This window comes from Daucus carota, chromosome 9 (assembly GCF_001625215.2).
Source record: "Daucus carota subsp. sativus chromosome 9, DH1 v3.0, whole genome shotgun sequence".
Classification (NCBI taxonomy): Eukaryota; Viridiplantae; Streptophyta; class Magnoliopsida; order Apiales; family Apiaceae; genus Daucus; species Daucus carota.
The window spans coordinates 11,559,857-11,584,092 of NC_030389.2; the positions used below are offsets into that span (position 1 = coordinate 11,559,857).

The window sequence follows — 24,236 nt, forward strand, 5'->3', positions numbered from 1 at the left end:
AGAAGTAAATATGTTGCAATATTGAAAGGAAACTTGCCATATATATATATATATATATATATATATATATATATATATATATATATGTGTGTGTGAGTGCATATAATTCTGAGTATTACTGACAGACTGTAAGAAAGCATATGCAATTATGCTCCTGCACTTTTTGCCTCATCGAACTTCTCACCTGTGGAAGAATGTGTACTGTTAATAGGCCCAACAAGCTAAATCTATCTTTTAAACTGTGCAAAGGAGAACAATTTGCAATTATGCATATCATCATATTTGGGATAAAAACCACCAACTAAAAAAATTGTACTGTCACAATCAGGAAGCTTCAACATGCAAGCATGACATAACATCAAAACATCAGAAAATATTACTTGAAAGTAGCAAGTCAAAAAACACGTGCTTGACTATAAGATGACAGAAAAGAACTGTAATACATCCGTCATCGAAGTAATCCTAAAGTTAATAAGAAACAAGGCCATCTTGTAATATATCGGATAGTACCGTTGGAAACAAAGAGGCATTGGTTTCAGAAGAATAGGAAATAGTGCGGAGCTTAATGCAGTAAATGAACATCCAATGAAGGCTTTTGGATGGGCAAGCAGAGAACAATCTGGGACACTTTCTCCATTCAAGTTCTCCAGAAGGGCTACTGGCATTAAAGACGTGACTTTCAAGGTGTTGTTTTGCGGAATCTGTCATACAGATCTTCATATGGTTAAAAATGAGTGGGGATCATCTAAATATCCTCTTGTTCCAGGCCATGAGATTGTGGGTATAGTAACAAAAGTTGGTAAAAAGGTTCAGAAATGCAAAGTTGGGGACAAAGTAGGCGTTGGATGTATGGTTGGATCATGCCGTACATGTGCTGATTGTAAGAACAATCTTGAGAATTACTGCCCTAAAATGATTCTCACTTATGGTTCAACTTATTTGGATGGATCCACGACTTATGGAGGTTACTCTGATACTATGGTTGTCGACGAGCACTTTGTAATTCGCTGGCCTGAAAATTTGCCTCTTGATTGTGGTGCTCCTCTTCTATGTGCGGGTATCACAACTTACAGCCCCCTGAAACATTTTGGACTCAGTAAGCCTGGAATACATATTGGTGTTGTTGGTTTAGGTGGTTTAGGCCATGTAGCTGTGAAATTTGCAAAGGCTTTTGGCGCTAAAGTGACGGTGATCAGTACCTCCCCTAGCAAACAGAAAGAAGCCATTGAGAATCTGGGTGCTGATTCCTTTTTAGTTAGTCGTGATGCAGAAGAGATGAAGGCCGCAAAGGGGACAATGGATGGGATTCTTGATACTGTTTCTGCTGTACATCCATTGTTGCCATTGCTTGAGCTGTTGAAAAGTCATGGGAAGCTTGTATTAGTTGGTGTACCTGCCACACCTCTTGAGTTACCAGCGTATCCTCTGATTTCAGGAAGGAAGATAGTGGCTGGAAGCAGTATTGGAGGCTTGAAAGAGACGCAGGAAATGATTGACTTTGCAGCAAAGCACAAGATAACCGCGAAAGTTGAGGTCATTCCTATGGATTATGTGAACACAGCAATGGAGCGGCTGGCAAAAGGCGACGTTAACTATCGTTTTGTAATTGATGTCGGGAACACTCTGAAAGCAAACAGTCCAGATTCCTGATATTATCGTTAATCGGGCTCCAAGTGATCCTATGTAGTCTTATAACTGTTCTGCTTCTGGTGGTCTGTTATTCATGTCTACATTGTAATAAATTGAACTATTATAGCAAGTACATCAATAAATTTATTAAGCCACACTACTTCATGCTTTACTACAGACTGGTGCTCATGGTTCTGTTTCTGGTGGGGTGTGATTTGTGTCTATGCTGTAGTAACCTTGAACTATTTCTACAGGATAACAAGAATCTGATATGTTAACAATTCTATTAATACTACAATGACAGGAACAAAAATCATGAACTATGAGATTTAGCCAAGTGCAATGACTGCAAGAAACTGATATATAATCCGACCTTAATTAGGTTTGAAGGGAATGCAAGAAAAGCTTTGAAGGCTACTCTTGTTACAATTCAGAAGCCTTATGGTCTAACCTTCTCAAGGGTTTCCGACACTGTCTTCATCCTTGGTCGAATTTCAGGATCCTCGTCAGTACATGCAAGAGCTAAATGAAATACTGACAGTACTTCCTTCTTGGCATGCACTTCTTTCAGCAATAATGGATCTACCATATCTGTGAGTGGGTTTTCGTCTTCAGACCCTTTCTTTGCCCATCTCACTAGATTAAGAGCCTCGGCAGAAGTGGATGCAGCTGCAGATGAAAGTTCTGAGGACTTTCCTGTCAGAAGTTCAAGCAAGACAACTCCAAAAGAGTAGACATCCCATTTCTGTGTGGGTTTGTTACTCATCCGAGCCTCTGGAGCTCGATAGTTGTTAGCTTGCTCTGAATTAAGTGACTTCATGTAGGGAAAAGCTCCGCCAATTAAGCCACCAGTGGAGGGGTTGTTTCCAGTGATCTCAATCAGCCGGTTGAGGCCAAAATCGGAGATGTAAGGCTGGAATTCATTGTCCAGGAGGATGTTGGATGGCTTGATGTTCCCATGGACAAATTTTCTTGGACTGCATTCATGGAGGTAGGCCAAACCCCTGGCAATGCCTTTCGCGATCCTTAGCCTGGTTGCCCAAGAGAGGCTTAACGATGGCTGACCATATCGCCCTGTGGATCGGAAAAAACTATAGTTAGGCATTTTGTTGCTGCAAAATACAATGACATTCAAATGATTCGCACAACAGAAGGAACATACCATGCAGAGCAGCAACCAAGTTGCCATTATTTAGCTATTATACGATTATTAAAATAGATTAATAATGGACAAACATTGTGATGTTAGGTCGGTATCTAATCTTAACCAAATTTATGAAGAAGATTAGCATCACAGATACATAGTGATTATGACTTTGCAAAAGTATTTTTGTTTTCTTAAGAACCATGCCATGCGGAGGTAATTTTTGCTGCAGGATAAGACTAGCATTTAGATTTAGACTACCTGACCTCAGGACCTCCAAATTTCCGAATTATACACTGATCAACATATATTGATGATCTCAAAACTGATTTTGATTAAAATATTTTCGGGTGAGACAGAATCGAACCCAGGACCTAACTCTCTGCAAGTTCAAAGTAGTACTCAAAGAGGGGCCGGGTCGGCTGACCGCAGGCCGATTTTCGATGAAATAAGGTAGCACAAGTGCATATATAATCAACGAGCGCAGTCGATGTAATGATGCTTAACATACCAAAAAGTGTGTCGCTAGATACAGAGATTTATTTACTTGAAATCTACTCTATCATAATAATAAGAATGGATTAAAAGGCGATGATCAAAAGCGACAACAGCCTCATCATAATTCATCCGCATGTTACTACTTGCTACTTACATATAACTATACATCTAATTTGTGTTTCCCTTGATCGCATAAACACAGTGCATGCACCCAAAACACAATTATCATATTCGGGGCCTATTTACACATGTATTTCCGGACACATATAATTCATTTCCTGTTTATGTCGCCGCTTTCTTATGTCTAATAAGTAGTCAACGGAGGTTGACGGGGTTTTACTCAAATTTTGTAGTATTTGAAACTCTAATTTATTTCAATAAAATCACGACATGTTCGAAATTTACTAATTTTCGAACAGAAGATTATGTAGAGCTAGACGCATGTTTCGTCTGCCTCATTTTCGTCATATACCCCGCGATTGCTGCTTTTTTCCTTGAGTCAAACCCGAATCTCCCTAGATAACAGAAGATAAACTCATCACTTGGGCTATCCAATCATGCTCCGCGATTGCTGCTTTAATTTAGTTATTTAGTACAATTGAGAAGTCGTTATTTCATCTCAAGGACTGCTTAATTATAGTATATATCTTCGCTTGTTGACTCCGCAACTAAGTGAAGAAATGAAACAAACAAGTAGGAAAATGCTAATTACCATATATTTCTGCATCTTTATAGAAAAAATGATCATGGACGCTGGGCTCTGTTGTTAGGTAAATGCACATAAACACATTATTACATTCGTATTAAGCATTAATAGCCACCACATGCCTGCACAAGGGAATCAGGTTAGCCATGATTGTAATTACTCATTTTGCTGCCTCAGAAACATCCAAATCAACATGTCTTAGTCTTCTAATTAATTCGTTATGAGTTGCTAATGGGACCTCAGACCATTTTGTTTCATAATTCTCATAATTACATCAAATCTCTTACCACTAGGTTCATATGCCAAATGCCACTTCACTGTGAGGAAGATATAGCACATATTATATGGTTTTGTAGTTAGACCTATCAATTTTGAGTATAATGATATGATCATTGGAAGCCCTTTCAAAAGTTCTGTTCCACTCTCGGGCCTTACCAGCCCAATGCAAATGCAGTTCAGTTTTGCAACATGATATGGCAGCTTGGAGATTTGGGATGTGTGCACCATGGACACCAATTACCAATTGAAATCTGATTAACAGATAGCACATAGCCAAGCGCCTGACGAGAATTTGAGAATTTAAAGGCCGATATCTGAAATGGAAAAAAAACAAATGAAAAAAGTAGTTAACAACGCAATATATAGACCAACATAATTCAACTTTAGTAATATGATATGAAGATTTTTACAAAATATCCTGACTTTAATTTCCATTATTTAGTAAACTCCCCAATCAATATATACATTATACAGATATGTACATCATAATTCAATATATATACATATCTGTAAATCATAATTCTCTTTTATTAATATGGTAGTAAGAGAATGAAAATTTATTAATAAATTAACTGGTGCATAGAAGAACAAAGAAAGATAAGAACAAATCAGTGTAAAACATGTGTGCTTTCAGATTGTGAGGAATACCAGTACATAAGGGGATGAACATCTTCCGAGGAAAGCTAGTACAATGAAAATGAAAATGAACATTATATCCTAAATACGTCCTATTCAACATAGCAAACCCAACTTCAAGGAATGGTGAATTTAGCTTTTAGCCTTTTACAATTTAAGCGAGTAGGCCTTGCAAAATTCCTAAAAGACACCAACACAATAACTTGGTCTCTGACATGTCCCAATCCTTCTATGAGCATAACTACAGTAAGCTCAAGAGTGTCGAATGTATATAAGTCGCATTCTATAAGACACTTCAGCAAGGGCCTAGGGCTGTAAACGAACCGAGTTGTACGCGAATAAAACGCGAGCTATGTGCCAAAAGAGTAGTGGGCATTATTGATTGATAGGAAGGAAACTTGATTAATGGTTAGAAGTTGTTGGCATATACTTCAGTAATATTAATCCGACCATGGGAAAAAAATGCATGCACTACCAGAAAATTCTTAGTTTCAGGACAGTTTTGATTCTTTGGAGCACCACTAGCTACAACAGAGATCTAAGCATAAGACAACCAAATTAATTTAGCTTGAAATTACCTTATAATTTATGACATCAGTCGTCCAAATAATATTCCGCTGAATATCATTGCGCCAAACCACTTATTGGATACAAACCTGATAAGAAAAATAAGAGGAATGTTATTGTCAATTGGCTCAAGAATGAGTATCTGCCATAATTAAAATAATGTCAAGCACCCTAAATACAAATTTAAAATGTGCCAAAGAGGAATCGAGGATCTTGAACCATCAACCTTGAGGTTCTGTCATTTCCCTATTCTTGGTCTGTAATACTATTGAAGAGATTTAACAAGCTGTTTTTGAGGATCTTCAACTCATGTGCGTGCAAAATTATTGTATGTTTATGTAACTATACTCACTTTCGATTACAATCAACTCGGGATGATAGGTCAACCGTCCAAATTTGCCATGCTAATTGGCCAGAGGCAGCCGTTAGAAATATGAAGTATGGCCATCCTGTCCCGTACAAAATACAAAACGAGGATAGAGTTCTCACTGTAAGTATACTAAGTTGCTATGCTGAGTATGCAACATATGAAAAATCTTACCAATATTAGCATTAAATCCACTAAGAGTAAGGCCACCAATGCAAGCTATTTTAAACCCGCTAATCCATTCCTTCGTGGTATCCCCAAACCGGAGAGCAGTGGATTTAACACCTACTTTCATATCGTCTTCTTTATCCTAGAGAAATTGCAATAGGAATAGCTATTTAATTTCTTTATGCTGGTGCATGATTTAGCGCATATTTACAGATCAAGATATTTGGCTATACTAGCATGTGAGCGGTGTTTACAAGAACTAGGTGATGCATGGTTGCTGGAGACGCCCCTTTATTGGTTCCCACTCGGTCCTTGCTCTAAAGTGACCATAAATAAAATAATAATCACAAAGTCACAGACACATTATGAATACCTGATGCGCATATATGGTATCATAGACAAGTGTCCAACACACTCCAGAAAGGTAAAGTGGGAAGACTATGGTAGGATCAAGACTTCCTCTAATAGCAGCCCATCCCAACAAAGCACCCCAATTAAATGTTAAACCAAGATAGGCTTGAGGCTGCACCAGCATTATAATTGATACATACAATCAGTGAGATGCATGAAACTTACAGTACTGCTAAGGCAAAAAAAGAGAGCATATAATGGAGGAATGTTACCCAAAATGTAAACCGCTTCATGAGAGGATAAGTAAAGACCAGCAGCAAGGATGAAGCTCCTAACATTTGACTGTCATAATGAAGACAAATTACACACTTTAGTTATGTGGGTATGGGCATAAAGGAATGTAAAGATATCTTAACAGCAGCAAAGCTAAGCAAAAACTATCACAGATATTACTATCACAGTAATACTATCAAATCACTGGTTTAGATTTTGCTGTTTTTTTTATAATGATGGTGATATTACTATCACAGTATCTCTACTCAACACAGTATAACAAAAGTAGACATCTGTTCTTTCAATCTCTGTCACCCTGACTTGCCAAAAATATCTCTGTACCCGACCCATGCTATACACTTGACACTCGAACATGAAAGCATGCATGATATTAAACATCAAAAAAGTGTAAATGAATTTGTTAATTTGGGATGCAAACTTAAATATTTTAGACAACTTCATATTGCCTCTATAATATGAAGAAATTCCCATCATTCTGAGCTACAAGACTGAAGCATCACTGGTTTCCTTAAGTTTCTATGACAACTAAAATAACTTTCTTATGATAATAGCTATAGTAAAAATAGAATTGATGGAACAAACAAATCAAAAAGGTCAAAAGGCAAACCTATAGGAATTCAATTGAAGGAGGATGCCAAGACCCAAAAACAGTTGGATTCCAAGAAAACAAAGCCCTTGAAACCTTGTCAAAGCACCACTTGCAATTGGTCTCAATCTTGTGCGTTCTACCTGCAATATGTAAAATTGTAAATTGAGAACAGACACGTCTACAGACAACAAAAAAGGCTAATGGATCTATGCATGACCGGAGAATAAATCTTTATTTCAACACCTACAGTGACCAATGACAAGCTATTGAATAGCACAATAGAGAAAAATTGACAAGCAAATCGTCTAGACAATACATGAGCTTCAGTATTCCTGTGGTTTTCATGGTACAGAAAAGGACTTGAAAAATGCATACAGATATACTACCATCAGCCCAAGTAATGTGTTCCTATTTGCAAGAAGTCATCTAGAAATATGGCCCTTGGACAAAATTCATGAATATAAAAAGACATACTACTTTTGTACAACAAAAAGAGAGTCATTTCATTTTTATTTCTGTTAATATAGTTATATACAGCCTTTATGATAAATTATGTAATTAGTCTGCCAGACTTAATTATTAATTACCTTTGTATCAATATCACGGTCAAGGAGATCATTTATTGTGCATCCTGCACCTCTTAGCAGAAAAGCCCCACAACCAAATAGGGCCATCATTTTAAAATCAGGAAAGCTCCCAGGCGATGCTGCCAAATTTATAGACCTAAACTAGCAAATGAGTAAACAAATGGAAATCAATTATATACAAAACATCCAGTTAAAGGCTTACAGCGACCTAAACTAGCAAATGAGTAAACAAATGGAAATCAATTATATACAAAACATCTAGTTACAGGCTTACAGCGACCTAAACTAGCAAATGAGTAAACAAATGGAAATCAATTATATACAAAACATCTAGTTAAAGGCTTACAGTGATGTAAAAGTATAAAGTTATACTAAAGATTTCCTATTTTATGAGACATAAAGACATAGAGACTCGTCTACTGCATATATGACTTGAATCAGCTCTCTTCCTTTCTTTATTGAACCTGGTTATTCATATGACAGGATATGCAATAGATATGATTATGCTTATTATGTTAACAGTTCAGATTTATGGTAACTCGTCCTAAATTTTGTTAGGAGTCCAAGTATGACGACAAATTGCAATGAAAGGAGACTTGTTTTCTTTGTTTATATCCATATCTATTATATTACTACGTTTCTATATTTGGTTTTAAGTATTAAGAAATTGTGATGCTAGTATTAGTTTTAAGCTGCATCAGATAATTTCAATTCTGGAATTTTGGCAAAATTCAATCCGTAGAGGGATTTGTGTAAAGTGTTAATGTTTTAAGAAGGTTTGAAATGTTACAGATTATTAGCTTATGGTTCATTAAAATGCTCATGCTATTATGTGTATAAAATTTTCGATGAGAAAAACTCATGTCTCTGCTTACGAGTTAACATTATTTTCTTTGAAGTCAATAGCTGAGTGGGCCTGAAGGCAAGTAGTTCTTTAGTCTCTAACTACGATCTGAAGGATAATTAACAAAAATGAGCGCCAAATAAGTTTGAGGGAGAACTGAAATTACACAAAATCCGTATATAATCTACTAATCAGATGCAACCTCTTAGGAGCCTAACTACAATCTTGTGCGAAAAAGGTTGAATTGAAGGCAGTAACTCATCGGTCAAACCTATAATTAGAATGACAAACAAATTAATATGTCCTGAGCATCAACTACATAATTACGAGTCCAAGTGATCTACTTAGTCGAACAGCTGCAAGCTGCTGCTGCAACTGGTATACACATTGTTCTAAGTCAACAATATAGGTTGTCCGTGAAACCATTACTATACGTGATCATTTTGGTCAAATAGTTTGCTATATAATGGACAATGATTTATAAAATTCAATACACTCTTTTGACTTCTCTTAAAAGTTCTATACTAATGTTTACCATGTAGATTAGCTTTATGAAGATAAGCATCATTAGAACCAAACCAACAGCTTAGAAGGAAGGAAAGAAGATTAAGCCCGTAATAAATACATGGCTAATCTAAGGGAATGGATCCTCTTTGGGTTAGTGATTTGCTGCAACATACTTATAAAGGCAACTCCTACATTCAGGCTATAAGTCAGCAAAATATGCACAGCCTGTTCCATGATTTTCTCCAATTGAAGGATGAAATTAGGTTGCAAAATACATAAACGGAAACACCAAAAAGCTAATGCACCTCTTGTTTGATATTCTATAGGAACTCAAGTGTTTGGCTTAATTAAACTTTTTCCCTTGCATGATTACATTGTAAATCTTTCAGGTGTCTTCTAATGGAGCATGTGTCGATCGACGTAAATAAGAAATCTCAGGTTTACAAAAAACATTAGCTAGAAGGTTATATGATCTTTTCAACATATGGTACTGTTTCTTCAAATGTAGTTGCAGGTGACAATCAAGCTCAAAAGCAAACACTTTGGAGCCGTGGAGGAGCTTTTTTCAAATATAAAACAAATCTAAGCATTCAGTTCTCCCTACAGAATTTTAAAGCTGGAATCTAAGGTGCACATAGATTTGCATTTGTAAACATATTTTCAACCTAATTGCTCCTGATAACAGGTGTTGTCTATGGAATTTGTGATGACTGATGAGTATACTGCAAGGCCGTATAGATAAAGGAAAAAAGTTGAAGCTCGTTTCGAAGTCAAAAATACAAAAAGCCTTCCAGAATTCATGTGCAAAAGCAAGTTCTAAAAAGAAAAATGGGTTGATGAAATCCAAATTCTTCTCTTCATAGAATAAGTACAACATTCTCTAAGCCAGGCTTGCCATACCATTCCCGAACCAAAAGGTAAACAGGAGGAGAAAAGAGATCCATGACACTAACAGTCCAGAAAGTCGCATATCTATTCAATAGTCAATACAAAAGAAAATGACCCCAACTCGTGTATTTACTAAACTTTTTTCAGTGATTGGTCTCGAATATTGTTGTTTATTCGACGAGGATCCTAACTGTAACCTATATATAGAGAGGTCAAATCAACAACAGTAACTCCCCAGTCAACACTATTATTAAATACCAAACAATTACAGACTTGAATTGGAAACCACCAACATTTTTAACCGCACAACTAGAGCCTAGTTAGAAATCAGCCGAAGCTTATAAATACTATATATAAGCCTAAGCCTAAGCAGCAATCTTCCTGATATACCTTCCTCCTTCACAAAGTACAACACACAAAAGGTAAAATGGTCTTAAATACCGTACCGAAAAATACACAAATGTATGCAGAGTTGCAGTGATTCCGATACACATGACAAATTGTACACAGCAAACTTACAATATTTTTCACATACATTACATATTGTACATGTAACACACTGTACAATGTACATAACATATAACAGCACATTGTACACCATAAACCAGCAATCTTTTCGATACATACAACACACCCGAAATAATACAGTGCAATTTTTTCGACATAAATACCACATTGTACGTAACAAAGTTGCAATCTTTCCGATAAATTAACACAAACTAAAGCAATAAAGAGAAGCGCATACCACATACATGGCCAAGCGAGTAACCAAGTCCCAATAGGCTTATCCAACCTAGCTAAATGAGCATAACCCACCAAATTTTTCGGCAAATACAAATCAATCCAAGAACACCCCTTTACTTTACTCTCCTCCTTTTTCTCATTCTCCTCTTTTTTCTCATATCCCAATGTTGATATGCCAGCATTCTTCACCAATTGGGTCGAATTAAAAGTCCTAAAATTCTGATTTTCTTGAATATATATGCACTTAGGGAGGCAATGAGTGTGTGTGTGGAGTGAATTGAAGAGATTGGTGGTGAATGATTGAGAAAAAGAGTCGGATGGGGTTTTAGGGTTTGGAATTGGGGGAGACAATACGGGTCCGGTCAATTGAAGAGAGAGAGCAGAGGCTCGGAGCCTGCGTGTAGCTTTACACAGGCGAAACAGAGCCATTCGAGTGAAGCTCAGAGCCTGCGTGTAATTTTTAATACAAATATATTTATTTATATGGTTATGTCATATGTGATATGTGTATAAAGTATAAACATATATTACTAATACCAAGCTGTTACAGACATTGTCCTCAAAATTAAAGGCCAGAATCTTTATGATAGAAAGAAATATCCTCTGTATGCTCCAGACGACTTCCTGCAGATATATATAATCACGGATCATATTAGAAAGTTATCAAACATCTGAGAAAGTATCCACGGTGATCGTACATTTTTACGACTAACATAACACTACAGCAGAAGGTCAAATTTATTGCAAGATACAAAAAAAAATCATACGCAATTAAGCTAAAAAATTGCGAAAAAATCAGAAGGGAAAAAATTACATCCACTTGTATATCGACGCCATCTGTTAAAATAATTTTTTATCATCTTCATGTCATATCATTCCATACAAAAACACCTAACGCTAAGCTCATGCTTTTGCATTATAATATTCAAATATCATTCATAAAAACGCAAACAAATGCACTGATAATCATGAGACTAGTTTTACTTATTCTAAAAAAAATTCTCCCATCAGTTAAAACTTAAGGTCCTAAACTTCTATAACCAACTTTACCCCGGAAAAATCCTCTACACCCACATCGGAAAAAAAAACAATATTATTATCATTATATAATATTCCGAGCAAATTAGCTGCTTTCTCCTAGCCAAACTCGAACAAAACATTAACCACCGCTCCAACTCAATCTCGAGTTCTCGACTACCATTCGCATCGCAAAACTCGAAACAATTACAGCGCTATCAGCAAATTCCCATAACATCCTCAACTCCACATTACAAAAATCAATGAAGTCGCGAGATTAGATTAATAGAGTCTGTAAAAAAACCCTAAATGCACACCCCTAAGATTGTGAAGACATGATAAATCACAATATAATAATTAAAAACACAAATTGACAATAGAAATAGAATCGTGAATTGAGATAATGATGAATATAATTCAGCGTTATAATTTAATCAGAGAAATTTGAATACCTGTGATTATTGACGAGGGGCGAGATGCTTGTTTCTCCTTCAGTTAAGCGGATCTATGTAACATAGGACACCCGTAGGTTGGAGCGGGTCGGGTTGGGTGGATGTATGTGGGTTTTGGAAAGATCGCTGGGCAATTTGTTATTGGTTAATTATCGAGCGAGTTTTTTATAATGGGTTTTATGTTTCCGGATTTTCCATGCGAACGGGTATAAAGGTTGTGTCTGGAAATTAGCTGCTACTCCCTCCGTTTCTAAAAACATTTCTCATTTAAAATATTGACAATGTTCATAATACGAGACAAATTACTAATTTATATCTAATCCCTAAGATAAAATATAGTCATGAGTGATCTTGTTGGATTCGTATTTATAAGTACTTTAATATGGTGAATGTTTTATATTTAATACTAATATAAAATCAAAAATATTAATGATCAAAAATGTGTATTGACAAACGTGATAAGGACAAATTAGAAAAGTATTTAGGGACAGAGGGAGTAGCTGTTAGTGGATCAAATCAGATGTTTTGAAGTTTTGTGCAAAATTATTTGGTAAATAACTGTTTTATTAGTTTTTTATGACACATACATAAACCTCTAAACCAAAAAACTCCTCAATGTAACTTTTTGAAAAATCTCTAACCCAAAAAACTCCTCCAAGTAACTTTTTGAAAATTAGCTTTTTGAGCTCAAAACTTTATTTCAATCTGTTAACTATCAAACACTATCATTAGCGGATTGAAAAATTGAAACCTCTAAATTACCCCATACCTCTAATTTTTTCCTAAACCGTTAAATTCCAAACACGGCTAAAGAATTCGGGTGGTATTAGATTTTTTTTTGTTCATATTATTTATAATATCAATTAGGATATTTAAGATGGACAATTAGGAATTTTAGTTTTGAAAATCTAATTTTCAAAATTAGGGTTTCAGCCGCCTCTTCTCTGCTCTTCGATCTTCATCCTTCTCATTGATTAAGACTTTTCATTTTTCCGTCGTTGTTGGCGGTTATGCGTCTTGTGCTGATCTGATAACTGTTAAGGCATATTTGTATTTTTTTTTTTTTTTTTTTTTTTTGACAAAAGGCATATTTGTATTTTTTAATAAAATTGAGATACGATATTTTTTGCATGAGTTCTTATTGAATGCCTTGTTATCAATGTCGTGTCCATTAATTTAGGAATTTGATATTTTTGTGTATTCATCATGGGTTTAGATAATTTCTTAAGAATGATTTATATTGTATTTTGGTTGATTAGGTGATCCGCAAGGCTGATATCAAATATGAAACGGTGATGAACATCGTAATAACTCACCTTTCACGACAAAAAGTTGCACATATTTTGAGAACAGCTGTGTAATTAAAAATATCTTTATCAATTAATGAATCGATAAATCGAAACCTGATATATAAATATATATAAATATATATATATATATATATATATATATATATATATATATATATATATATATATATATATATATATATATATATAGGCAAGTGCTCAAATACAAACTCCTTAATGTACAAACGTACAAACAATCACTAAATGACTTGAACAGAATCACTAAATGATTGAACAGAATCACTAAATCTACCAGGGGTCTGACCCCCTGATGGAGAGATAAGGGGAGGATAACACTTACGGGGCGGCATAGCCGAGTGGTGGTGCAGTGCGGCCGGCGGCAGCCGTGACACCAGCGTGAGGGCAGTGCTAGAAACATGATTGAGGGAGAGAGACACGAAGTAGGGAGATAAGAAAAGTAGTGATGAATGTGTGTGTGTATACCACTGATCGGTGAGCGAACAACCAGAGAGTGAGAGAGCCGCTGGCAGTGGTGGTGGTTGGTGGTGGGTGAGAGAGAGAGGCGTTGGGCAGTGGTGGTGGTGGCGGGGATGATGTATGTATGTATGTATTTGTAAAATTAAAATCTGGTAATCACTAAATATTATTGTCATAATCACTGGTTTGTACGTTTGTACAGTAAGGAGTTTGTACTAGAGTAAGACCCTATATATATATATACATATATATATATATATATATTTATATATATATATATATATATATATATATATATATATGTATGTATATTAATCATTCAAATATTTATTTATATAGATATCGAAATGTTACCTTTTATGTTAAGTTTTATTACTCGTTTTATTTCTATATTAAATTTTTAAAAATTTAAATAAAATATATTGATAAATATTTTTTAGATCGTGTAGAATTCTAATATATGTGTGTGTGTGTCATGTTAAAATTTTCAATTATTGATATAATTTTAGTTTTTTTTAAAGAGAGTGCTGAAATTCTAGTTTTGTCCTTCACTATTTAACAGCAAAACCAAAAATTTAGAGAAAAATTAACTAAACATATTCTAAATGAATAAGTAGGAGAAATTTATCGATGCAATTAATGTTTTTTAAAATTTCATTTCTAATTTATTTTTTAACAAAAATTGTGAGGTTTAAATTCAATCAATTCACTAAAATATGTTCATTAAAATATGATATCGATGCAATTTACATATTTTAAAACCTGGTACACATTTGTTTTTGAACGAAAATTGTGAGGTGTAAATTCAATCAATTCAATAAAATATGATTCCGTCTTTTCTTATTTAGTATCACCAAATATTATAATATTTTATTAAAAATCTATTTAAAATATACTATTAACCGTGTTGTGCTATCACACGCTAGAAAAATATATCGTATGTTAATCTTGTTGATAATAAATTATGGATAATGCGTTAACATATAAATTGATATTACCTTTTTTAAATTCAAAAATCCAATCTCCATGTAAATTGATATTTGCTTTTGTAAAATCAAGATTTTCCTAAAATATTCCTATTATGATAACAACCACTTATTTAAATGAGACATTTTTGTTAACTTATCTTAATAATAATGATAATCTTGATATATACAAAAATCTCTTTCTATCAAATTTTGACCGCTAAATAAAAAATGAGTAGTGCTAGATGCACATAATTGTGTACAGAATTTTTGTATATAATGATGTGGCAAGTGATGTGATGGGTTTTAATTGGGGTTATTGATGTAAATGCAGGGACCATTGCAATTAAAACTTACCACATGTCATTATATACATGTTTTTGTACACAATGATGTGAACCAAGCATTTTTGATAAAAAAAACTATAATTATTATTGGCCCTCGTTCCTTCTGAAATTCATATACTCCCTCCGTCCCAGTCATTTGTATACAAATGGCTGGGACACGGAGACCAAGAAAAAGTGTAAAAAATGAGTAAAGTTAGGTGAAAAGTGAGTAGAGTGGTGGGACTCATTTATATTTAATAATAGATTTGAAATAGTGGAGGAAAGTAGTGGGTGTAATAGTGTTTATATTATTATAGAATGGAGATAGTGGAAAAAAGTAGTTGGGGTAATGTTATTTTATATTATAAAAATTACTATTTTTGATATGTATACAATTGATGAGACATCCAAATAAAGAAACTGTATACAATTCATTGGGACGGAAAGGACGGAGGGAGTATCTCCAACTGCCTCAGTCTCTCAATCTTGTGCACTTCGAATGTGTTATCTAGTTTAACAACAGACAACCTGTTTTGTCTGTACGTGTAAGCTGACTGAACTTGTACAAATTTGACAAGAAAGAGTTGGTACACTTTTCCAACTTTACTACTCCTACTATCTAACAACTGAGAGAGAGAGAGAGAGAGAGAGAGAGAGAGAAAGAGAGATAAAATCTTGCAGAGCAACTGAATATACAAAGATGGCAGCAGCAAAAATTGAGTCAATCTTTATATACCCCATCAAATCCTGCCGTGGGATTTCTGTTTCTCAAGCACCCATTTGCCACACTGGTATGATCCTCCTTTCAAAATCCAATCTTTTGTGTTTTTTTGCTAATTTTTATGTCTTGAAGCTTTCTTGTTTCTTTTTAGTGATTGTTGTTGTTTGTTCTTGAGATGTTAGCAATAGAGGACTAGAGTTGTGTGAAAGTCTTATGATTTTGCTACTTAATGAAGCTAGTTGGTTGTGAATTTGACTAGAAATTAGCTTGATTAATTGCTACTTGTCATATGGTACAGAAGTTAGAACCTTCAGTTACTTTTTTACTTGATTAATTGTTTCCATTAAAATAATTGTAGATATTGATCATCATGTGCTTCTTTCTTGAAGCATTTTGGACCCTGGATATTGCTAATATGAACCCTGGACTAGGACAGGAACATATGCCACTATGAAGCTCATCTGGGTACTGGTATGTGTTAATATGACTCATACATTATTATCTGTTTAGTGACTTCTTAAGTTAACAATGAAGCAATCTATTTATATATACATCAATCTATTTGCCAGGAACTTTGTGATGGTTTTTTTTTATAAATGTACTTAAGTTTACACTCTTGTAATACAATAATACATACTCAAGAAATATAATTAAGTTAGGTCTTTTTTTTGCTTGCTAGTTGTCCCTAATACTATATCTGTGGTGAACTGATGATCAAGTCTATACATTTAGAGATAGTAATTTATCAGCCACATATCATTAATAATCAAAGTAGTCGACAGGTAGGGGCATACTCCTAACAGATAGGATACTGCAGGGGAATGCATTATTGTGTGTTAGTTCATGTAAAATACATCAGTATAAAGCTCTCTGCTAAAACTGTTAGTTCATTTAAATCACTAAAGGACTCTCATGACCACATTTCAGATTTGAAATCAGCGAAACGATCGAGCAATAATTTAAAGATGGTGTAAGGTGACTTCCTTACTCCGCAAGTTAACAGTAGATTAGCTAAATCAAGAATTGAATCCTCTGATCCGCCAATGGATAAACAACGTCAAAGATGTCGCCAATGATGCTGTAATCATCCTGGAGAGGTTTAGCGTTCTTGGTTGTTTGCGGAGCTCTATTTTCTTGTGTAGGAAAGAAGCCAAACTCTATGAGATTGGCAAGGAGATCGAATCACTCAAAGAAAGAGTCATTGAGATCAAGAACAGGAGAGATGATTATGGATTATGTAGTTGGCTTTAGTATTTGATGAATTAGATAATATATTTGACTGGTTGAATGTATGTTTTATTTTGATTTTCCATTTTGTGATATTGTTTTTCAGTTATGATATTTTGGTTTGGTAATATGAGTGTTTTGGTTTTGGAATTTTGGCAGAATACAAAGCAGGTGATTCATGCCTAAAAATAAATATACATATACACATCAGTTTTTTAAAGAAAATGAATTAAAAGACAAACATAGACATCAGCCAGTATAAAGTAGCTGATGTAAGGTAAGTAAATATACATCAGTTGTTTATAAAGCTGATGTAAAGTATAAATTTTAGACACCGGTTAAAATAAAGTAACTGATGGTAAAAATGCAATACCACATCAGGTTCTTAATTAGAAATGTTGTGAAAGGTGGTTATAGACATCGGTTAAAAACCGATGTCTAAGACCCCTACCTTTTACATCACATGCGAAGACATCGGTCTTATTTTCAATAGACATTAGTTTTTAGCCGATGTCTAAGCCAGTTTTTGTAGTAGTGTCTCCCCATCATAAACATATTATTTGGTCATAATAGATATTCCACCATGTTAGTAAGATCGATTCTTCAATTGGATATATATTACATATGAGTGCATTTGGAATCATCAGTATGTATTTGTTATGACTTGATTTGATGAGTTTGTTTTTCCAAAATCAGGGGGAGAAAATAAATAGCCGGTGAAAGTAGAAATATAAGTATGAATTATCATTAGCTCATCTTGATCCTCAAAATAAAGAATATGAACCAGAAATTCATAAGATAATTCATTTTGATGACCATAAAATAGTGACTATGTCACAAACACCGGCTACATATGCTCCTATGATATAAATGTCGCAAAAGGACAACCTCAAGATACTACTATGTCTAAAGAACGCCTGAAGCGTGATAGGCAAGTTGGTTTCATATCTTATACAAAAAAAATGTGAAAAGGAGCAATAATTGATGATGGCTAGATTGAGAAATCAATAATTTTTGAACAATCTCCAGAAGAGATTATATTGAAGGATCTCTGGAAGAGATTATAGACATGACAATTTAGAGAAAATATAAGTAATGAAAAATATTGAGATCTCGATATATTATGTTTTGTCCAGAATGAAATGGAACCATAAATCGAATTGACGTCGATGATATTTATAGAACTTGAGGTTATTGATAATAAGGATCATGAAGCAGAATCTGTTAGAAAATATTGATATAATTGGCCAAAGAATAAAGAATATAATTGAGGCAATTATAAAGAAACAAATTATTTGGACCAATAGTCCTCTCACACCTGAAGTTGTGAAAATAGTGCGCCCTACGAATTAGTATCTCTTAAAAATAGAGAAATATTTGAAACTGCAGTAACACACCTAAAGGTGTCAAGTCAGTGGGATATGAATGATTATTTGTGTGAAAACAAAATGAAGTTTTAGAAATTATGAATGTAAAGCTCAAATAATTGTATGATAACCTTGTGTTGGTTATGAAGAGTAATAGTGTTTGTGGTGGAAATGAATATTTGATTGCGAAATAGTCCCGCAATATGTGAAGGTTCAGTTTAAATTTTATACAACCCACTTGACAATAATCATCCTAGAAGGATCTTAGCTGTCAGAAGCAGTATAACAAACTCTCGAGAACTATACCCTCTCAAATGGAAAAGGGATTCGGACCAGCAGTCCAACACAAAATTATTTTGACAAATACATGTTATTATTGTATATCAAATTATAGGTTACAACTCATAAAGTCTCTGGCCAGGGCAGATGGAAACTAGAATGTGTTTCTAGTTAACATTGAATTGAGTTGCAACTGAATAAAATACTATATGTTATATTATGTGAAAAAGTGTTTCTTGGTATATATATTGAAAGAAGAATTACCCTTTGATGAATGATATATTGTCATATGTGAATCCCAAAAGGATTATATACGATAATACAATAACTTTTGTGAACACTTGAAAGAAATTTTCGGCCCTGTAGTACCGTATATAAGTAAACTACAACATGTTTTACCATACACGTTTTGACATAATTGTTTAAAGTAAGTCTCCGCTTTCGGTTAGTGTTCATTGTTAAGGGATCACTCGCTTTAAGGGCGTGTTAATCCTCAAGTTACAAAGTGAAAATTTTATTCGATATGCACTAACCTATTCTATAAAGTTTTAAGCTATAATTTTGCAGGCGTAAAGAATAGGGGATCAAAAGTTGAATAAATTATCGTGGAGATTTTCTTTTGTTATGAAACAAATTGCAGACAACATCACGTGCAAGGAAGGATACATTAAAGGCGACATGACGGAACATATATACTCGAAGTTCTTCTTTACTCGTGAAATTTGACAAAAGAGATAAATCAGTGATTTGTTCGAGAAATCAGTACACATGATCGGGATGCCCATACTTCGTCATGTTTGCTAATTTTTATATCCTGATGAGGGGGAGACATAAATGAAATATTTTTATTGTGTACAACTCATGTACTCTTTTTCCTTCACTTGGGTTTTTCCCACTGGGTTTTTCCTAGTAAGGTTTTAACGAGGCATGATGTTGATACAAGTCATCCAAGGGGGAGTGTTATGATATGAATATGTGGATGACTTTTGGTTTATCCTAAAACTTTTGAACTTTTGTTTACTCTCAATAATGTGCAAGACTTTTAACCTTTCACATGACTTGTAACTCACATTTGATGGCTATATAAAGCCATTTGTATGAGTTCGTAAAATACTTGAGATGAACAATAAAATGCTTCCTCATTCTCTTTATCATTCTTTCTCCCTTGTCTAGCTCTCCAGCTCTCTCAACTTTGTTCTTACATATATTATTATATAACAATGCCGTATTTTTAAAATAATGTATAAAGTGAAAAAAAGGCCCAAACATACCGTCCGTTTCAAAAATAATTTATAAAGTGGAAAAAAAAGCCCCAAATATACAGTTCTTTTCAAAGAAAAATAATTTATGAATCGCCAATATATGAGCTACCACATTCACGCATATAAAGTTCCACGCTTAGTACTCAAGTCTCAAGTCCATCACCATCCTTTTCCTGATAAAATTCTCATTTTGATCAGCCACTCATGGATTCTAACAATGATGAGATAGTCCATGATTTTTACACTCTTCTTTAAGTCTTCAAAGACGGCCGGATCCACCGATTCAGAGGAATCGAAACAGTTCCTGCCTCAGTTGATCCTGCCACCGGCGTCCACTCTAAGGATGTCAAAATCAGTGACTCTATTTCCACCAGATTTTACGTCCCGAAGTCTGTTGATTCTGATCAGGAGCTTCCACTTGTTGTTTACTTTCATGGAGGAGGTTTTGTGATCGGAACCGCCTTCTCGCCTCTTTACCAGACTCATCTCAACTTTCTTGTGGCTCAAGCTTATGGTGGTCTCAGTTAATTACCGTAGAGCACCCGAACATCCTCTGCCAGCTGCATATGAGGACTCGTGGGAGGCGCTACAATGGATCGCTTCTCATTCGCGAAGAACCGGTTCAGAGCCGTGGCTAAATGAGCATGCTGATTTACAGAGTGTGTTTTTTGGTGGTGACAGTGCAGGGGCTAATATAGCACACAACATGGCTATCCGTGTGGGGTCCGAGAAGCCGGAGGGTTATAACGTGGAAGGAATTGTGCTAGTGCATCCGTACTTTTGGGGACGAGAAGCGTTGAGTGGTGAACCTGTGGAGCCTCAGAGCAGAGATTTTCTAGACAGGCTGTGGAGTTTTGTCAAGCCGAGTACTAGAGGGCTGGATGACCCGTTGATCGATCCGAGTAAGGATCCGGGTTTATCGAGCCTGGGATGCAAGAGAGTGCTGATATTTGTGGCGGGGAAAGATGTTCTGAAGCAGAGGGGATTGTTTTACAAAGAGGTCCTGGACAAAAGTGGTTGGGGAGGACAAGTTGAAGTTGTTGAGACGAAAGAGGAGGATCATGTGTTTCATTTGTTTAATCCCACAACAGACAATGCTGTGTCATTGGTTAGGTCAGTGGCATCTTTTGTAAATGAGTGAGGGCAAATCGATGTGATTTTGTATCTTAGTTATGAATTGAATAAATTTCCAGCTGTTTATCAATAAGAATGCTTCTTGTAGTTTATTGTGGGAACAAGAATATGCTTATATTTATCCTTCACTATTGCACTTGAATTTGATTTTTCTTTGAAAGCAATTTAATTTTGACAGCTTATCGTCGTCGGTAGTTTTTACTTTTCTAAATATAATCTGAATCAAAATATATCAGTCAGTCCCGACCTAGTTCCATCACTGCATAGCCGGACATTGAGGAAAGAGCAAATACGAGAAACTGACGAAATATGAAAGGGAAAATAGATTTTTTTGTCACTCAACTTATTATTTGTTTAGAAACCTACCACTGAACTATAATTTTTTTCTTTTTTGTCACTAATGTTAGGTTTGGATTTTTTTTTGTCACTAACGTTAGGTTCGGATTTGATTATTAACACTATGTTATTTTTTTAGCATTATTAAAATATAGTGTTAGTCTGCAATATAATGACGATCTGATATGTGTCTATATTTTTATATGTAGTGTCCTAGGTGGTTTACCTTGGAGGACGAGAGTTGGACACACATTTTGAGACTCCGAAAAATTTCAAAAATTATTTTATTTTATTTTTTCTGAATAAAATTTAATGTTGGTTTTTTTTCCTCAAAAAAACGTTAGATTTTTTTGTCACTAACGTTATGTTTTAATTTGATTATTAACAATATGTTATTTTTTTAGCATTATAAAAATATAGTGGTAGTCTTCAATATTATGGTGATATGATATGTGTCTATAACATTATATACAGTCATCTATATGTCCCCTAGCTAGTTTATCTTGAAGTACGAGAGTTTAACAAGCATTTTAAGAACGTAAGAAATTTAGTTTTATAAATTATTTTAGGACTCCACAAAAATATAGTATCACTTGACTTTACAGTTTTTTACCACTACTTGTCACGTATTTTAAGGTTCCCACTTTTTATAAATATAGTTCCATAAGTTAATTTTGAGATTTCCTTTCTGAGTAAAAAAATCCGTACTCTCGTCCTCCAAGATAAACTACCTAGGACACACATGGAGTACTACATATAAAGATATAGACACAGATCACCATTATATTGCAGACTACCGAAAAATAGATTTTCGAAAAATATCGTTTCAATAGTCCGAAAAATAGAATAACATAGTGTTAATAATCAAATCCGAACCTAGCGTTAGTGACAAAAAAAAATCCGAACCTAACATTAGTGGCAAAAAAGAAAAAAATTATAGTTCAGTGGTAATAATCAAATCCGAACCTAGCGTTAGTGACAAAAAAAAAATCCGAACCTAACATTAGTGGCAAAAAAGAAAAAAATTATAATTCAGTGGTAGGTTTCTAAACAAATAATAAGTTGGATGGCAAAAAAATCTATTTTCCCAATATGAAATTATAACCGTTACAAATGTACATTCTGCAAAACCATGTAATGACTAAATGTCCTGAAACCAACAACTGATAGGAAGATTGTAATTTTAACTGACATGAAGTGATTATCATCTTATTGAAAAGATGATAGTATATTCAAGGCTCCGTATCATTTATAACCACTTTATTCAACCACTTTTCAAAACTAACCAGTTTTTTTTTCGAGTTTTCAAAACTAACCAATCTAATTCATTGAGAAAGGGCGACCCAAACCAAAAACCACTCCAGTAAGGGGCGACCCATACAGGATTTTATGCCCATATGGGGCGCCTTTCCAAAGGGCGACCCATATGGGTTATTTTAAAAAAAAAATTCAAAAATCGGAAAATTCTTATATATTATTTATATTATAATATTTTATAATATTATTTATATAATGATATAATATTAAAATATTTTATATTATATAGTGATACATTATTTGTGATATTTTATATTTTATATTATTATTTATATTTTATAATTTTTTCTAAAGAGTGTGAAAAAAATTTAAAACGTATGGTCAAATCATCTGTTTGCAATTATGATTTTTTGAAAAGTGTGCATCATCTGTTTGCACTTATGAGCTCGTTTAAAGTCATGCAATTATGAGTTTTTAAACAGTGTGCATCAGCTTTTTTCGTATGGTCACATCCCTCACATTTAACACATAGTGCGGCATGCAATAATATCAATGGATTTATGCAGTAGCTTTATTGCTCATTGATTCAGCAACAGCAAAAAGTCCAGAGAATCATTAATTCAGCAGCAAAAAAATTTACTTTATTGCTCATTGATAGATTGACTGCATCCCAATAAGTGGACACAAAAATTGCATGCACTATTGAAGCACAGTGGTTAACTTTGAAATTCGTCCTTAAAAGCTGAAGCATTTGAAATTCGTCCTTAAAAGTCTCAATTTAATTTAACGGTTATATAATATAAAATATATAATGTAAATAATATATATATATATATATATATATATATATATAAATTAAAGATTGAAATATATATATATATATATATTTATTTATATATATATGTTATATATATGTGTGTATATATGTATATTATTTAATGTATTTTTGTAAAGAGTGTGAAAAAAATTTAAAACGTATGGTCAAATCATCTGTTTGCAATTATGATTTTTTTGAAAGTGTGCATCATCTGTTTGCAATTATGAGCTCGTTTAAAGTCATGCAATTATGAGTTTTTGAACAGTGTGCATCAGCTTTTTTCGTATGGTCACATCCCTCACATTTAACACATGGTGCAGCATGCAATAATATCAATGGATTTATGCAGTAGCTTGTCCAGAGAATCATTCATTCAGCAGCAAAAAGATTTACTTTATTGCTCATTGATAGATTGACTGCATACCAATAAGTGGACACAAAAAATGCATGCACTATTGAAGCACAGTGGTTAACTTTGAAATTCGTCCTTA

General features: G+C 34.2%; 4 protein-coding genes across 9 annotated transcripts; 2 read left to right on the forward strand and 2 right to left on the reverse strand.

Moving 5' to 3' along the window:
• Positions 1 to 96: 96 nt before the first annotated feature.
• On the reverse strand, positions 97 to 4,096 carry LOC108202780 (receptor protein kinase-like protein ZAR1). Its single transcript, XM_064084389.1, has 3 exons — positions 3,984 to 4,096; positions 2,081 to 2,703; positions 97 to 184 (listed from the first exon to the last, which is right to left on the reverse strand). The coding sequence occupies exons 1-3, from the start codon at positions 4,051 to 4,053 to the stop codon at positions 116 to 118; spliced, it is 762 nt and encodes a 253-aa protein (XP_063940459.1). The 5' UTR covers positions 4,054 to 4,096; the 3' UTR covers positions 97 to 115.
• Positions 482 to 1,806, forward strand: LOC108202779 (8-hydroxygeraniol dehydrogenase). Its single transcript, XM_017371320.2, has one exon. The coding sequence runs from the start codon at positions 586 to 588 to the stop codon at positions 1,648 to 1,650; it is 1,065 nt and encodes a 354-aa protein (XP_017226809.1). The 5' UTR covers positions 482 to 585; the 3' UTR covers positions 1,651 to 1,806.
• Positions 4,097 to 4,155: 59 nt separating the features above from the next.
• On the reverse strand, positions 4,156 to 12,426 carry LOC108202778 (4-hydroxybenzoate polyprenyltransferase, mitochondrial). Of its 6 annotated transcripts, none has more exons than XM_017371317.2 (11): positions 12,268 to 12,426; positions 11,351 to 11,422; positions 10,800 to 11,245; positions 7,816 to 7,951; positions 7,247 to 7,368; positions 6,618 to 6,687; positions 6,368 to 6,517; positions 6,001 to 6,136; positions 5,812 to 5,908; positions 5,471 to 5,548; positions 4,156 to 4,570 (listed from the first exon to the last, which is right to left on the reverse strand). In XM_017371317.2, the coding sequence occupies exons 3-10, from the start codon at positions 11,225 to 11,227 to the stop codon at positions 5,479 to 5,481; spliced, it is 1,209 nt and encodes a 402-aa protein (XP_017226806.1). In that variant the 5' UTR covers positions 11,228 to 11,245; positions 11,351 to 11,422; positions 12,268 to 12,426; the 3' UTR covers positions 4,156 to 4,570; positions 5,471 to 5,478. The 6 variants fall into 6 exon arrangements, with proteins under 6 accessions (XP_017226806.1, XP_017226804.1, XP_017226803.1 ...); XM_017371315.2 differs by having other exon boundaries at positions 11,336 to 11,422; XM_017371314.2 differs by having other exon boundaries at positions 10,800 to 11,422.
• Positions 12,427 to 20,712: 8,286 nt separating this feature from the next.
• On the forward strand, positions 20,713 to 21,342 carry LOC108201267 (probable carboxylesterase 1). Its single transcript, XM_064085129.1, has one exon. The coding sequence runs from the start codon at positions 20,713 to 20,715 to the stop codon at positions 21,340 to 21,342; it is 630 nt and encodes a 209-aa protein (XP_063941199.1).
• Positions 21,343 to 24,236: the final 2,894 nt, after the last annotated feature.

Coding starts and splice junctions, on each gene's coding strand:
- LOC108202779 (XM_017371320.2), top strand. CDS start 586: ATGAAGGCTTTTGGATGGGCAAGCAGAGAACAATCTGGGACACTTTCT.
- LOC108202780 (XM_064084389.1), bottom strand. CDS start 4,053: ATGTGCATTTACCTAACAACAGAGCCCAGCGTCCATGATCATTTTTTC. Junction 2,704..3,983: donor TAAAGATGCAGAAATATATG/GTAATTAGCATT, acceptor TCCGATCCACAG/GGCGATATGGTCAGCCATCG. Junction 185..2,080: donor TGTCGGAAACCCTTGAGAAG/GTTAGACCATAA, acceptor ATTCTTCCACAG/GTGAGAAGTTCGATGAGGCA.
- LOC108202778 (XM_017371317.2), bottom strand. CDS start 11,227: ATGGCTCTGTTTCGCCTGTGTAAAGCTACACGCAGGCTCCGAGCCTCT. Junction 6,688..7,246: donor CTTCAATTGAATTCCTATAG/GTTTGCCTTTTG, acceptor TCATTATGACAG/TCAAATGTTAGGAGCTTCAT. Junction 6,518..6,617: donor TGAAGCGGTTTACATTTTGG/GTAACATTCCTC, acceptor ATGCTGGTGCAG/CCTCAAGCCTATCTTGGTTT.
- LOC108201267 (XM_064085129.1), top strand. CDS start 20,713: ATGGTGGTCTCAGTTAATTACCGTAGAGCACCCGAACATCCTCTGCCA.